Below are 16,224 nucleotides of genomic sequence, written 5' to 3'. Positions count from 1 at the left end.
CTACCCCAGCTTCTGGTGGGCTTGAAGATGTAACATTGAAATCCTTCCTTTGCACTGGAGGTGAGGTCGAGATTTCAAACTCTTCACGGTGTACAGAGGAGAGCATTGTTTTGCCTCAAGACCAGGATACAGCCAACAATGATACAAAAGATACAGTTATCTGTCACAGTATGCTGCAGTCATTCAATGAGCATGAAGAACACCCTTATTTCAATCCTGAGATGAAGGAGCTGAACCCTGTTGATGTTAGTGAACCACGTGTCTTCGAATTGCCCAACGCTCCATCTGCCATTGGGGACCTGGATGAAAAAGAAGCCAGACGAGATTCAAGAGCACTTCAGGGAGATGATGGAGAGACAAATGTCACTTTGAAGTCCTTTGTCTGTGAGGGTGGAGAAGTTGAAGTTTCAGACACCACCAGAATACAAGATGACACAATTCCTCTACCCAGCACAGAACTGGGCGAACCGTCACAAGACGAAACTGTAAATTTGACTCACTTCCCTGATGACTGCGTCCAGCTGTGCCAAGTGGAACATGCTGATCATCCGTACTCTGCACCGGAAAACGATGTTGCTGTTGGCAGTACCCTCTCCGAAACTACAGATGATTCTGGCAAGCCTGCAGATGGACTGACGGATGTAACGTTCAAAACTTTTAACTGCACTGGAGGAGAGATTGAATTTGTTGACAGCACCAAGTTTGCAGACAAGACGGTTCTTCTCTCAGATTGCCACACTGCGATCACCAACATGTCACATGACTATGCTGTAGAACCAAGCACATTATGTGATGAAGATTTGCACAATGATAAAGATCATTTAGATCATCCATACTTTACTATTCAAAATGTTTCATCCCCTCTATGTCGGAGCCTTACTCTGGAGCCCATGAAGGTTGAAATAGAAAGCTTGGGAATGATTGATAGCCAGGCGAGCCAACAGGATGGTACCACTTCTAGCTCTTCTATTTCCGAGGGAGCTGAAGCTGGAAAATCACACGACATCCACTTCTCAGAGAAGACACTTCCTTTACCAGAAGACCACTTCTTAGACTGTCAGCCTGTGGAAGCTGGCGGATGTGTTTTTGTTGCTGTGGACCATGTCAAAGATGATTATGAAGAGCCTATCAGCCAACTGGAGAAACCTGAAGCTGCGTCCGCTACTGATTCATCTGCAAATAGTAGAGCCTCGCTGCCTCACGCATCTTTAGATGCTTCAGATAATGAAGTTGTTAATAGCCAAGTGCAGGAAATGTCAAAATATTCAACCCAACACGACAGTGATGCAGGGCTTTCAGCAGTTTATCCAGTGGAGATTTCAAACGGCAGCCATCTTGCAGCTTCCGCAGAAAGTCCCGGGCCAGTGGAGATGCAGCAGTGTGTAGAAAATGTCTCTCAAGTGGACTCTACAAAAGGATGTCATGAGTCTACTGGGACAAAAGACAGCGCCATTGGTTCATCTGGAAATGGACTCGTTCAGTTTAACACCGAGGAGAAACCCTTCGATGTTTTGAAGGTCCTGTCAGAATGTCCCTCGGGTGCCTCAGCATTGCCGTCGGGACTCCTCACTCCCATTGTCAGGAGAATGTCTCTATGTGTATTAAAAGCTTTTGGAGATCTACCCCAAGACCAGTTTCCAGCTGATGATTCTGCTCTTGAGGACGAGAAAGGCTTGTTGGCCCCTTTTAATGTTCACCCTGCTGGGTTATGGGCAGAGCATTTGGAAAGTCCTATGCCTTGTCCTCTGTTCAACTCCACAACACTAGAAAAGGCTCGGCCAAACCTAGTCAGACAACTTGTTGAGAATTTGGAAGAGCAGTGTGGCGCGGTGCGCCAGTCTGAAGTGAAGAAGCCCGTTCCCGATGTCCCATTGTTCCGTGAAGGTCCTCTCCAGCAGCAGCTTCGGCAGATGGCTGAATTCCTCTTTTTAGCATCTGGGAAGATGGGCCCAGCTCCTGATTGTGCTTCTGCAGCAGCCACAGCGCCACCAGTCAGAGCTACTCCTGTTGAGTCTCACAGTGTCTCTGTGGGCACGAGTCCAGTCAAACTGATTGACCAAAGCCTCAATACATCTGGCCAGTTTGAAAGAAAGAGAGAATTTTCTGTGGTTGATTCCTGCACCGTGACCGACCCTCTGCTGTGGAAGTGAGTTTGTTTTTTTAAATTACTGATTTAGAATGAAAATCATTCCTGATGTTTTGTTTATGACTGCAAATACATTTGATCTGTTCTCTGCTCTGATGTGGTTTCAGTTTGAGCCCAGGCACCTTGGAGTGTCTACCGAGACAGGAGCTGGAGCAGAGGCTGATGTCTAGCATGATGATGGTTGAGGCCCTGGTGCATCAGTTGTCTGCAGCCAGATCACAGCAGTGTGTATCTGCAGGCTGTCCCCCCTCAGACCTCAGGGAGAAGCTAGTGCAGACGGACCACACTGAACTCAGCCAGGTTAAGACACTTATTGTCAACAGTTACAATGATGCGTGGCCTTATATGGTGGAGTCGCTCTGAAATCACGACGCTTTAAATGTTGACGTTTTGTATTTCCATAGACGACGATGCACAGAGATTTGTACTTGGAGGCTCTGAGAAAGATCAGCGAGTTGGAACTCGATGGGAGATCTCTGCAGAATCTCTCGCAACAAATGCAAAGCATGAGGATCAATATGGTGAGACACAAACAACACAATCCTCCTTCTATACTTTTTCAGTTTTACATAGGAGAACATACTCTGGCATCCCAGGCTTTTAACATGTTACCCCCCCGCCCCCCCCAAAAAAATACAGTTTATACTGTATTTTTGATGCATAATCTTGATCATAAATACAAAGAATCTATAGCACAGAAACAAGAGGTCATATTTACATTTACTGAAACATTTTAAAGAAGGCATGAAAGTGAGTTAAACATTTAATTCAAATGTGGTGACTTTACTGTTTTTGTCCCAACAGACTTCATTGAGTAGCGACACCGATGCTGCTCTCTCCAGCATGAAAAAAATAGGTGGCATTATTACCGAGGACCATCAAAGCCTGGTTTCACATGTAAGTTCACACGGCTTATCGGTCTGCTCATAATACGTCATTGGTGCATTCATTTTCTGATATTCTTTTTCTGTGTGCACTCTTCTGTTTAGTATGGCCATATGATGTCTTTGTTTGACAAGTCAAAAGAGACTCACCTGAGGCTGACACAAAAAGTCAAAGAAGCTCTTCAACAGAGAAATGACATGAGGACTCAGATGGAGGACGCCTTCACAGCCAAGGAGGCGGTAAGACCTGATGCTTTAAATCCTTTTTGGCCTCTGTAGTTGAGTCTGTGCTTGTCGAGTGGAATAATATTTGCTCTAGTCTACAAGCAGTTCTTAAAGAAAAATTACTAGTTCTGTATAAAGTTTGTTCGCCTGTGAAATGGGTGGTGGTTGTTTTTCTCTCCGCAGGTCTTCAGTGCCATGGATCAGCTGAGGATGCATTGTGCCACTGAGATTTCAGAGCTAGAGAAGAGTCTGGGGTCTCAGCATGAGCTCCTGGCGGCTCTAAAACAAATCTATCCAGAACAGGTGCAGACACCGAGCAATAAAGTCTGTTGTTATTCAGCGTTTTGCCCACAGTTGAGCTTACTGGTTTCTTTTCTCCACTAATGCAGGTGTCACTAAGCCATTCCTGTACAGAAACGCTGAGCTCAGCTTCTTATCTCTTGTCACAAGCGATGGATGATCAGTCAAGCTTGATAAACGAGGTAAGCTTAACGTGTCAACTATAGTTTAATTAGACAAATGTTTCGTTCAACAATTCTTTGAATCATGCTCTTTGAGTAACTTTACTGTCATGGGCAAATCTCAGCTTTACGGCATTTTACAGATGTAATAAAGTTCATAAACCCGGTAATCATTTTTCCGCAGCTCACCACCGTCAGGAGTCTCCTGCAAAAAGCTGCTCCCATGCTCTTAAAGCTGAATGAGAAGGCAGTGGCGGCTCTGAGTGAGAGGGATGAACATATGTTTAGAAGAGATCAAGCTATTGACGAGCGAGAGCAGGTCGGCTGTCTGTATTTCCATTGAAAGATTTTCCTTCCCTGCAACTTTTAGTCCTTCGCTCTTGATATCAAAGCGACTCTCATCATTTAAATGAACTTGTACTCAACAGCTTGAAGAGGAATTGAACGAAACTCATTCCAGTCTCCAGACCGCCAAAGAACAAATTGGTGATTTAAATCTGCAGGTGACAATACTGACGACAGGTAATAACCATTTTCAACTATTATGCTCTGATTTCGAATGATTTTCTTCCCGATTGAGACATTTATTATTTTGGATTTTCCATTTTGATTTTTAGAGACTGGTGTGCTGCTGCAGAAGCTAAATGAAAAAGAGGAAGAGACAGGCCAGCTTGGGAGGAAGGTGACGGAGCTCTCTGCCACAGTTTCCTCCACTCTAGCATCCTACACCTTCCTGGAGCAGGCTCTTGCTGCGGAGAGTACAAAGTAAGTAACGTCCAACCGTAGGGATTCTGTTAAAGAGATGAGGACATGAAACAAATATAGACTTGTATAGCATTTGTGAAAGAAGAAAATTATGCTCTATTTTTTTTTCTACTCCACCATTGTTTTCAGGTCGCAGCAGTCATGGCAGGAGATAAAAGACGCCAAGGAGCGAGAAAACGAGTGAGTGGCCATGGCCTGTTACGAACAGCCATTTTCAGAGAAACACTGAAACATTAGTGTCCCAACAGCAGCGATTGAGTTGGCAATGGAAACTGCAATCCTGTTGGAGCCAGACGAGCCTCTTCAGGAAACATTGAGAGAAATGTTGGAGAAAGCGTTGCCTCTAATGCTGCTCTGTGCTTCGTCTGCGCTTGTTTCCAGGTTGGCGACCTCACTGGATCAGTCGGAGCAGCGGGAGCGCGGGTTGACTCAGGCTCTGGCTCGGAGCGAGCAGCAGCTCGGTCAGCTGCAGACCCTCTCTCAGTCTCAGAGTGCAGAGATCCAGCGTCTACAAGATCTTTGTACACAACTCAAGGGTGTGCAGGAAATGAACGAGGTCAGTTTGAGTGTGTGTGCGTGCGTGTGTGTGTGTGTTATGGTAATAGGTTTCTTGTTTTGGATGTTTATAATTTAGACTATTTTTTTGTGTTGCTCGATTTCTATGCTTGAGTAAATGGATTTCACTTCCAAAAGGGATCTTTACTGTTTCAGCGGGATTATAGATCTTTACACTGCAGTCACATTCACACATTGTACATTCACTCACACATCAGCATCACTATAGGTATTGAAAGATGATTTCTTTAAATAACTGTTCTGCTTTCTTGTTCTAATCTGCCATTTTGAAAGTCATTTAAAATGTTCATGAAAGACGTTTTCATTTATTCCAGTGAGAATTTGAGTGAACCTTTGTTGTAATCTTTGGGCTTTTCAGTTCTTGCTGATGGAGAATGAATTGGCGAGGGAGCAGGTGCTTGAAAGTGAGGGCACGCTGAGAGCAAATCTGCAAGGTCTGCGGGAGAGGAACCTTGAGTGTGAGGACCTCAAAGGAGAAGTTTGCCAACTTCAGTAAGTTAAACGTTAAGTATTTTATGTTGCATAGTGTGTGGCTTTTGGTGTAGACAAGTAGACTGTAAAATGTCCCTTGAAGTCATCTCACTTTAATTCACTTTTTCCCATTTGAATACAGAGGCAATTCAAAACAATTTTCTGCAAAGTGACATGGGAAATATTCCAGCATGTAACGTAGGTTCAGGAAGGAAAATGTAATCAAGAGATCTTTGAACTGACTTCATGGCAAATTTATCTGCTGCTAATTTTACGACAAATGGTTGTGAAGTCATCAAATGTTAGTTCTGCTTCCAGAACTTTAAGTTATTTTCTTTTGGTGACTCAGGCTTGAAAACAGGACTTTGCATGAGGAGCTGGACACCATGAGGTCCAGAGCCGGCACGACCCAGCTGGAGCTCGAGGAGAAGCTGGCCCAGGCTGCCACTGAAATCACTCTGGTGCTTCACAGTCTGCGGGGACTCACCAACGGCCTACATGCCACACTCCGGGACCAGGTAACGCTAGATGTTCCAGTGGATTCTTTTCAAAATATTTCTGATAGTGTCATTGTTTTTGCCTGGGTTTGCATTGTGGGTAAGTGAAAAAGTACTCGGGTCAACAACTCTGTTTTGAATGAAACTGCTTGGTTGTTGTGGCTGAACATGTGATTGGAGCCTGTGTCACCATTTCCTGACTTGGAAAATTCAAATGAAACCTCATGTTAGTTTCTGTTCATATGTTTTAATAACACATATAGCCTTACATCAAAAGATAAAATTCAAACAATCTTAAAACCACATCAATGTGAGATATGGGAGGTTTTATTGGACAAAAGTTGCCAACAAAATTGCCTTGGTATTCCCAGAATTAGATTGGCAAAAAAAAACCTGTAATTGAACTTGAAGCTATTATTATATAATGTTTTATCAGGCCAATGTACTCTTTGGCAGAGCAAAGGCAGAAACAAAAGTGTTTTAGATTTGGGGAGGAAGTAATTTCACTGATGAAAGTACTTTGATCAGATGCAGAAAAAAAAAAATCTACATTGAGTTTCCCCAGTAGTACCACAACTGTTATGGTTGTTAAAAGTATGTGCAAACGTATATATTGTTTAAGATCCAATCGAACATACATCTGTTTGTTTGAAAACTCAATAAAACAAAGTTGTGGAGAAAAAAAAAAGCAAACAGTGTTTAGCAACTAAAAATGAAGAAGGCTTTTGTTGTACTTTACACATTATGACATTGCACAGCTCTGCATTCGAAGCTGTAAGAGAAATGCTGGAGTCAATTTGTACACGCAGATTGATGCAGTATTTCTTTTCGTTTCCAGAAGCCAGAGCTGCAGAAGGACAAAGCTTCTCAACCAGGCAATGCCGTGGCGCTTCATCAGCCCACAAACTCTTTTGTCAGCAGCATCATGATGGCACTAACTGAGGAGGAGGAGGAGGAGGATGATGCCAAGACAGACACAGCAGCTTCACCAGGTAGTGTAACTCAACCCTCATGTGCTTGTGGCTCATAGAGGCAGGCATCGGGTAGTTTCACATTTAAATCTCCAATACACTTGTCAACATTGACCCTGTGTGTCGAGTTAAATCTGTGTCAGTCTGTTTAGACGACTGAACAAAAACGGTTGCATTTAAATTCCTGCAACTTTACTTTTATAGACAAGATGTCAAGTTACCGTATGAAAAGGAGGCATTTGAGTTCTGTTGGTGATTATCAGTCCTTTTTCTATAAATAACTGGATGTACTTTGGTTTGGAAGGCACATTGATGGCAGTTATTGTAATTTTTATGTGCTTTGTAAAAACACACAACTCAGCCAGCTACATGAATAAGTGAAATTTAAAACCTTCCTGACGAAAAAAAAAAATAAAAGATCCAATAATAAAGCACTAAATCAACTCACAAAGAAAAGACTTTGAAAGGTTGAACATCTAAGTTGCCATCACCCTGCTCTTCAGAGTCTACAGGAGTACCAGAGTCACAGGGTGAAACTTTGTTCAGCGAGACAAGCGCCTTCACCCGCATCGCAGCCGTCACTCCTAAACAGGGTTTGGATGAAGTCCGGCTGGAGGAAGAGGAGCAGAGCAGAGTGGCAGAGCTGCTGTCTGAGCTGAGCAGCACCGTCAGGGAGCTCGTCGGCACCCTCAAGTTGGTGCGGCAGCGCAAAGACGCCGAGCTGCTGCAGCTGCACAACACTGTGTGAGTACGCGCAAGCATTTTGAGTTTATGGCAAATAAATACTGTAAAGACTGCAGCCGAAGTCCGTTTTAATAATAAAATGAAACTTTTAACAAGTAAAATAAATAGTAGGAATTATTTTAGGTTCTAATAAGAAAAAGTCAGATTTGTTCATGAAATATTAAAGCTTAAACAAAAGAGCAAGTAGAGTTCTAGTTTTCTTTTCATCTAAGTCTCCAAACATTTGTTTCAAAAATGTCCATTTTTTTTTTTTTTTTTTTTAAATTTTGGATTGATTTTAAATGTATAATGATCATTTACATACACGTACCACCAGAAATAATTCATTAAGTAAAAACCATTTCTTCACTAGAAAGGCTTTTATGATGCTATAATGATGATCAGAGTTGTATTATTGCGCAATTACTGCCTGAAAGTCAAGTAGTTTGTGTATTGTTAGATTACTGTCACTTATTATAAAAAATGTATAATTGTAAACTGTGTTTAAAGGACTCAAGCTACATGACTATACAAAAAAAAGGGAGCCGAGTTTGTATCGTTAACAACAACAAAACTAAACATGTATGACAAATGTACCTCCTGGTTTGAGGCGACTGCTCAAAATATAAGATGTAAAGTGTGTTTGACCCTAAAAAAAAAAGGGAGGTTACAAGGCTGTCAGCATCTGATCAAGGTTTTGCGTTTCCATTTTGTGCATGTGTTTCCAGTTGTGGCCTGCAGGTGGAGCATCAGGCTGCACTCGGCAGACATGAGGATGAGGTTTCAAAGCTGAAGCATCAGCTCAGCCATCTGAATCACCAGATGGAGAGAGGAAATCAGGCTCTGCAGCAGAAAGTTCAGGTGACGACAACTCCTCAATGCTGACGTCTGTGATGCCCAGCAAAGTTAAAGATGGCTCAATGAGCAAAGAAAATCTCTGCTAACGGCGTATCTTTTTTTTTTTTGTAGAACGAGAAGATGCTGGTAAAATTGATCGCAGACGTAGAAGTGGCCCAGGAAGCTCTGAATAAATACAAAAATGACAATAATGTGAGGCACCACATTACAAAAACGGTTCTAAAAATGAGTTTTATTATATTAGAATAACTTTTCAACACAAGCATTTTTTTTTTTCTTCCCTTCCTTCCTCCAGGATTTACGTAAAAATGTGAGTGACCTCCGTCGTGCCGTCCAGCAGTCAAAGGTGGAGTCACAGTTCCTGCGGGAAGAACTGCAGAAGGCTGGTGGGCAGTCGACGCACCAAACACACTTGATGGAGGAGAAGATCCAGCTGTTGAAAGAGGTCTCCTCTTTTCACATATACTTTCACCAGCTGTACTCATTGATGAATGAATGAATTCATTGTTACCGAGAAAACACTCTTTAGTTTCCTTTTCCTCGCACGTCACTGATTGTATTTGGTCGCCAGGTGGAGAGACTGAAGGCGAGTCTTCAGGAAGTGGAACAGGCCAGAGGAAAACTCCTCGAGAGAGCCAAGAGACATGTAAGTCGCAACGTTACTCTTCACCATGTGTCTTTATAGGCTCATTTTAATTCAGGGATCACGCGCAATCAGAGCAGAAAAATCACTGCATAATAACCTATGCATAGTGACGACCGTAATCTTTTTGGTTTAAAAAGTTGTGGAAATGCAACCTTTATTGTTTAACCTGATAAAGGGTTAACTTTTGAAACTCTTTTTGATCTTCCATGATGTTTCCTACAGCAACTCATCCACCAGAACAACCAGCAGAAGAGTGAAAATGAGCTTCACATGCTGAACCACATGATCAATAGGATCAGGGAGGTGAGAGACGAGTATTTTACTGGGTTTTTTTCTCTTTTACAATCCTCTCTGCAATAACGTCTGTAGATATTTGAGCTGATGGAAGTCTTCGTTTCACAGACGTTGCTGTCTCTGCCAGAGGTTGTGAAGAACTGCGAACAGCTTCAGCAGCTGCTTGAATACATCGGCTGACAGGTTGTTTTGTTAAGCTTGTTTGTTGTGGTTATACTTGTTGTATTTTAGCGTTGTCATAGCTATATTTGTTATGATTAAAATCCATTTTTAAGTCTTATGAGTTTGACGTTACTCTCAATGCTTCTCTTTCCATTTCACGATGAAGAAAGTAATGCAATTTAAAAGAACTTGTTCAAATACTTTTTTTTTCTTTTTTTTTTTAAACTCTACATTAGCGAACACACACTTAAAGAGGTTTTACAGTTGTGCTCTGCCAAGTGAGAAACAATAGATCAACCATTAAATATCTTTGGTTGTTTCTATTCAGGTATTGTATATTCATGAGTTTTATTGATTTTTCTCGCTGCAGCACCAAAACTTTGGAGATTTTCCAGCTTAAATAAATGTAAATCTGTCTTCATTGTGGTCGGACTGGCTTCACTCATATTTGTGCGTTTCTTAATGCTTCACTACATTATAACCAGGGCAGCGGTGGCTTGAGAGGCGCGCTGGAGATCGGTAGTTCCATATCAAGCGCTAATAAAGTATGATTAGTCAGTTGTTAAAAGTCCAAATTTGCTATATAAACCAAGCTGCCGCTTCATGACCAAATCTTCATACCAATGTCTGAAAACTGATTTTGTTGTATATTAAGTTTTCTATTCTTCCATTTGTTAGTTGTCATCCACTTATTATTATTATTTTTTTTTAAATTGTCACTGAAGTCTCAACTAAAATGAGTCATCTTGTCAGTCTTGAGGACTTCATGTGAAAGAAAAGTCTCTGGTATTATCTGATCTTTGTTTTCTCGGAAGACGCATGGCGTTACAAGTCGTTTCACTTTCTTTGATTGGGTGGATTCATGCTGTGCTGATGTCTCGAGGTGATAACTCCGGTCGGAGGGAATGCCAGCGCTGCCGCTCCAGACCACCTTTTATACAAAAGTTTTTTCTTTCTGTTTACAAAAATGTAATGACTGCATCATTTAACCTCTTTAATCTTAAAAAAACAACAAAGAAAACATGGAGTTTCTTTGTTTTCAATAATATATTCTAAATAAATGTTTTCTTCAGACATTTGCTGAAATTACAATACCAAGAATTCATCAATAATTTAAATATTTATTCTTGAAGAGCAGAAGTGCTATATCACTCTGTTTATTACCAAAAGACAAACAAAATATGCATTTTCATCCAGCCAGAAAGTACATACAGATGTATTAAAGCTGATGTTCTTCATACAAGCCACTTAAAAGCCTAAGACCACAAAGCACAATAATTTATACAAACTCAGCAGAATTCGGAAATATTAAACTTGCACATTCAAGTAATGGAAAAAATGAAAACACAACAGAACTTGCAACTGCACAGAAATTTAGATGAATTTTACACTCATGTGGAGAGACTTTAACATTTAAATTTAAAATCATAGTATCTGTCTAAAAAGTAAATTACCATCGGTAACTACAGAAAATTGGTTCTTGGATGAAAGTGGAGAATCACAGTTGCGTACAGATGGTCAGTCTGTCCTTTAGTCTGTTAAGTTTTGTCTTTAAGGGAAAACATATTTTGTGCACAGAAATGTCTGGCTCACTTGACACTCTTAAGTCCCTGACATTTTATGGAAAAAAAAGATTAAGACACTTGGATCTACAATCTTAGATCGCGGGGACAAAGCGGTCCATACTCCCGGGGTATGTGGGGTGTCTCAGGTATCCCCCGGCGTTGGTGATGGGACCTACTGCGTTGTTATACTGGGAGAAAGAGCCCAGTGGCACCGGGGAGACTCTGCCGTAATGGTCCACTGTTTCCACAGTGCCGTGGGCTGAAGCGTGGATCCGACCTGCTGCTGCTGCTGCGTACCCCTGAGTGGGACCCTGTCCGTACGAGGCCTGGTGTGCATGGTGTGCGTGGTGGTGGTGGTGTGGATGGCCGTTTGGACTCGAATAGGTGAAGCCCGGATGTGCAGAGGAGCGGGGTGGCACTGCGCCCCCGCAGGGCTGACTCTGGAAGCCTGGAGATCCCAAACTGCAGGGACTGGATCCGCCCGTGAGCCCCTCGGGACTGAAGCTCCGGCCCGGCTGCTGCATCGCCTCCGGCCCTTGTCCTGCCATCATGCTGGCCTGGTGTCCAATGATGTTGTTGATGCTGAACATGCGGCTCTGGCCGTGTCCGAACCCCGGAGAGGATGAGGAGGGATAGTAGGCAGAATGCAGCTGCTGACCGTAGGTGGGGCTGACCGTCATGTTGGGGTAGACGGAGTTTGGGTATGCAGCCGATCTGGTGATCTGGACAGGAGAAAAAACCGGTGTCTCGTGGACGTAGGAGGCGTAAGTGCTCAAGTCACAGCGCTTGAACCTCTTTCTGCGTCTCAAGAAGCTCCCGCTCTCAAACATGTCCTCTGCGTTAGGGTCCAGTGCCCAGTAGTTGCCCTTCCCCGGCCGTCCTGGCTCTCGAGGAATCTTGATGAAACAGTCATTGAGGGTCAAATTGTGGCGAATGGAGTTTTGCCATTTCTTTGAATTGTCTCTGTAGAAGGGGAATCGCTCCGTGATGAACTTGTAAATGCCCCCTAATGTCAGCTTGCGGTCAGGGGAGTTGGCTATGGCCATGGAGATCAACGCAATGTAGCTGTAAGGAGGTTTCCCCCGTTGAAGAGGTCTCTTCCTCCTCCGGCCGCGGGGTTGCTCCTCTGTCTGTGGTGAAGGATTTGAGCCAGGCAAGGTCGTGTCTGCTGGAGACTCCTTCTCCACTTTGACCACCGGCATTGTCATGGAGAGCTCAAAAATGTTCCTCAGACGACAAACTGTGGAATGAACTTGCAGCAAAGGCTTCACAGTCTCAGGAGTTTCCACAGATCTGAATAAAAGGTCCCGAGTTAGATCCTGCACGGTGGAACTCAAAAGAGCATTTGTCGACCACACACAGTCCTGCTAACAATCTTTGGAAGTCACAACTCACTAGTTTTGGGTTCAAATGGAGCAAATCTTCAAAGTAGCCGGACTTCCTGAGATGTCTTCTTTCATTGAACTCAGCACTTGTTGAGCTTATTCCTGCAGTTGGCTGCCATGCGAAGTTGAAGAGTTGAAATCTGATAGCGCCATTCGTCGTGTTTAAGGTGTGTGTGAGACTGAGTCACTCAGCCTTACCTGAAGAGCATATTACCTCTGCAGATCACCTCAGCGGCCACACCCCCTTCCTGAGCATCACATGCTCTCAACATACCTCAGCTTTATAAGGGTCTATTGTTCCTGTCAAGTGACGTCTGGCAGCTTTGTGGTTAGGATTTCGATTTTAAAATATTTTCTTTTAAGTAACCCATGCCAGAGACGAAGTATCAGCAGAAATGGAGATTGTCCAATGAATTTTTGCTTGGATTTTAAATGAATTTAAAGACCTTCTGTAATTGTTTTTTTGGGGGGAGGTTTAACAAAATAAAATAGACATCCTTGTTTTGATAACCGTTTTATTTTTAGTCATGTGTTTACCCACAACTATCTGCCTTGTTGGCACAATCCTTTTTTTTTTTTTTTTTAATTTCAACTAACCAGAACTGTTTGAACAGATTTCGTTTCCTCTAAATATTCAAATTTCCTTTTGAAGCTGACCTCAGTTTATTTTGAAAAGTCTAAAATGGTCTATGTTGTTTTGACGTTAAACACTAAAACGCCTCTTTAGTGGTAACTTAACATAGGAGTTGTTTTTCTTCCTTGCTTCCTTGTTTGTTTTGTGCCAGTGGTTGGACCAGCCAGCTGTGTTAAGAGATGTAAATGTTTTCCAGACAGAAAACCCTCCTGTGATTTCAGCATGCAAAGTACGGGCCGTCATAATCGAGCCCAAACACAACCCGGGGGCTGGGGAACACTTTTCAACAGAGAAAATACTGGCTGACATTGGTTCTGCTTGGAAGTTTGTTTCATGTGACATCATTTGGGAATTTTAAGAGTCACAACAAGGAAAAGCTTTGCTAGAATTGAAAAGCTATTAGATTTCACTGTCAATAAAAGACAATGCAGATACTCCAAGCAACTCTGGTGGTATGAGGTCTGGGGAGTCCACGGGGGCCGGGGGTTCACCACCTTAATCTCTTAACCAAACAGAGGAAAACACGGCAGCACACTCCGGCAGCTCAACACCAGGCCGGGCGAACACTGCAGGCATGTGTCAGAGCCAGAGCGCCAGTTTGCTTAGACAAACAGCCTGATGAAAGGTTTAGTCCTGTGGGGTGGGCCGCGGATGTGGCTGTCCTAAGCGGGATCTGCAGCACCCTGTAATACGACAGGGTGGGAGCGGTATGTGATGAGATGAGGAGCTTTTTCAGGTTAACATGAGTCCGTACATTCGTCCCTGTTGGACGTCACCTTGAATCGGCTCAACCATCAGGTCACACATGCTCTGGCTGAAAACATAGGGCGCTGGAAGAAAGACAAGCATATCAAAGAGAGTCTTCAAGAGTAGTTTATCACGTAGAAGTATGATGATTTAAGTTATCTGGATTTTAAGTTTAAAATTACTATTGTATCAGTGGATCTTTGCGCTCTTCTTGCCGACCTCCAAAACATCCCAGTGAGGTCGAACAGCGGTGGACACGCCCGCTCTCACAAACAAACAACAAAGCAGGACCCCTTTTGGTAATCTCTGACACCCTTCCAGATCGGGAATCACTCATGGAGATATTTTGACAGTGTCACTGTCCGTGTTTGGCGGATCATTTTTTTTGTGTTCTTACATTGGTTTTTATTAATTTTTCCCATTTTGTTTTCAAGAGAAACAGAACATATGTAATTAAAGTTAACAAAGATAGAAGGAGATAAAAGAAAAAGGAAGAACGAAAGAAAGAAAATATAAAAAGGAAAAAGGAAAAAAATAACTAATATCCTGTTGGGAGCTTCTTTCTGTGTTGACTAATCTTTCAATTCTCTGTCGCTATTTCTTTATTTGTTTATTTTTTAATGACTGAAACAGATTCTACTGTCAGACAAAGATTTAATATATTTTTTGGGGGATTGTCTGTTCTTGATCATATCCTCATGACACTTTGTTTTGTGGAGTTTTCATATTTTCATTTAAGATCTCTGCGATATTCTCCTGATAGTTCACAATGTCAGTACCTGACAGTTTAACAGGTGCAATATTTGTCTGTTTTCAGGCTTTTGTTGCCGATCTTAAATAACATTGAGATCTATTTACGGCACATTGTGTGTGTTGATGATAATCTATGAGTAAACTATGAATTTGCCTGAGGCAAACCTTCCTGATTCTCCTGTTGGTAGAAGAGACCACAAGAGGTTATATGTATTTTTCCATTTTAATCCTTGGTCTTTAGCACAGTCAGTGCTGATCTGTACACAATTAGGACTTTGCCATGTAAATATTATTACATGTAATAGTAACAGTAGCTGTTGATCTATGGTTTGGGACTATTGTCCATCATTACTTTATTTATCCAGGTCAAAGTGGCCTGAATAAGTGACAATAAAAGACTAAAACAATTGAAAGGTTAAGTTTCCTGTCTTTGGCATTGAGTTAGCCTGCCTGATTATTAATTATTAATTATTAATATTCCTAAATGTCTCAGAAATAATGCAGCAAATTTATATAAAGTGCAATTATAATAGTCCACTTCCTGTATTCTGGATCAATTGCGACTTCAGTTTTGATTTTCATTCAATCAAACATGTTTATCTAGTTAAGTATATCAATTGTGTTTAAATGTCTACATTGAGTATACAAATGATAGAAATACCAACAAACAAAATAATAGACTGTAAATTGGTGTCATGAAGAATTGAGAAAGAGTCATTGCAGAAAGGTGCTCTGCAGTTTATGTTCCAGTTGCATTTGTTGCATGCAGAATAGATGAAAGGTTGAACCTGTCTGAGTTGTGTTTTTAAGAGAGCGCCACACAGAGAATATCACCTCAACTTGATTCACCTCGATCTACAGGAGCATAATGATGTGTTTGATTGTTGGTTTCTTCGCTTCAGCTTCTGACAGACGTGATGGACATATAATGTTGTTTGCAGTAGACCTCACCCTTCTTCTAAGAAAGCTTAGTATGCTTTATGGCTTTGAACAATTAGTGGTGAGTAATTTCTCAGGCAACCGTTGTTACAGGGGCTCAGGTTCATAGTTGTCATAGTTTGCTTATACATCTGGATTTGGCGCTCGCTCAGTGTTTACCATCTCAGTATTTGTTCAAGAGCCTTTTATCTTTGTGTTTGTGCTGGTGGATTAAATATGTGACCTCTGCTGCTGGAAAGTGTCTCCACTGTCAACTATTTTAAGGTGTTCATGTGCTCAAGATGCTTAAATGATTTCCAGTTCAGGTCAGCCGGGTCATGTTTGTGTGGCTTATTAGGACATTTGGCTTGTCAACTCCTAAGACTTAGGAGTCCACAACACCACATTTGAATCTTTAGCATTGTCCTTCCATGATTTTTTTAAATAAAGCTGCAAACTAAGGCAGTTATCAGGTGAGGCCCCGCCTCCCTACAGCTGCATTGAACACTTTGCATCAACCTCATGTAGCTTCAGCTTCCAACT

The 16,224-nt window shown here is 42.1% G+C and overlaps 2 protein-coding genes across 2 annotated transcripts; one reads left to right on the top strand and one right to left on the bottom strand.

Annotated features, from left to right (window-relative positions):
- Positions 1-335: 335 nt before the first annotated feature.
- On the top strand, positions 336-10,100 carry spag5 (sperm associated antigen 5). Its single transcript, XM_080464416.1, has 22 exons — positions 336-2,146; positions 2,254-2,446; positions 2,551-2,667; positions 2,951-3,043; positions 3,136-3,270; positions 3,439-3,558; positions 3,645-3,737; positions 3,901-4,035; positions 4,145-4,238; positions 4,334-4,481; positions 4,611-4,661; positions 4,863-5,037; positions 5,416-5,549; positions 5,878-6,046; positions 6,864-7,017; positions 7,500-7,740; positions 8,448-8,580; positions 8,689-8,769; positions 8,873-9,022; positions 9,149-9,223; positions 9,446-9,526; positions 9,626-10,100. Exons 1-22 carry the CDS (start codon positions 753-755, stop codon positions 9,695-9,697), a joined length of 4,038 nt encoding a protein of 1,345 aa, XP_080320542.1. The 5' UTR covers positions 336-752; the 3' UTR covers positions 9,698-10,100.
- A 688-nt stretch (positions 10,101-10,788) lies between these two features.
- foxe1 (forkhead box E1) lies at positions 10,789-12,809 on the bottom strand. Its single transcript, XM_080464167.1, has one exon. It carries the CDS (start codon positions 12,450-12,452, stop codon positions 11,337-11,339), a length of 1,116 nt encoding a protein of 371 aa, XP_080320293.1. The 5' UTR covers positions 12,453-12,809; the 3' UTR covers positions 10,789-11,336.
- Between the last annotated feature and the right edge of the window lie 3,415 nt (positions 12,810-16,224).

Source organism: Lipophrys pholis (genome assembly GCF_963383615.2).
Source record: "Lipophrys pholis genome assembly, chromosome: 5".
Taxonomy (NCBI): domain Eukaryota; kingdom Metazoa; phylum Chordata; class Actinopteri; order Blenniiformes; family Blenniidae; genus Lipophrys; species Lipophrys pholis.
Note: the sequence above shows the minus strand (reverse complement) of the source record. Positions and strands in the feature narration are given on the sequence as shown.

Bases quoted from the DNA above. Each gene is read 5' to 3' on its own strand.
- spag5 (XM_080464416.1), top strand. From the start codon at position 753: ATGTCACATGACTATGCTGTAGAACCAAGCACATTATGTGATGAAGAT. The intron at 5,550-5,877 runs GTAAGTTAAACG...TTGGTGACTCAG, and splicing joins GGAGAAGTTTGCCAACTTCA to GCTTGAAAACAGGACTTTGC. The intron at 9,224-9,445 runs GTAAGTCGCAAC...TGTTTCCTACAG, and splicing joins TCGAGAGAGCCAAGAGACAT to CAACTCATCCACCAGAACAA.
- foxe1 (XM_080464167.1), bottom strand. From the start codon at position 12,452: ATGACAATGCCGGTGGTCAAAGTGGAGAAGGAGTCTCCAGCAGACACG.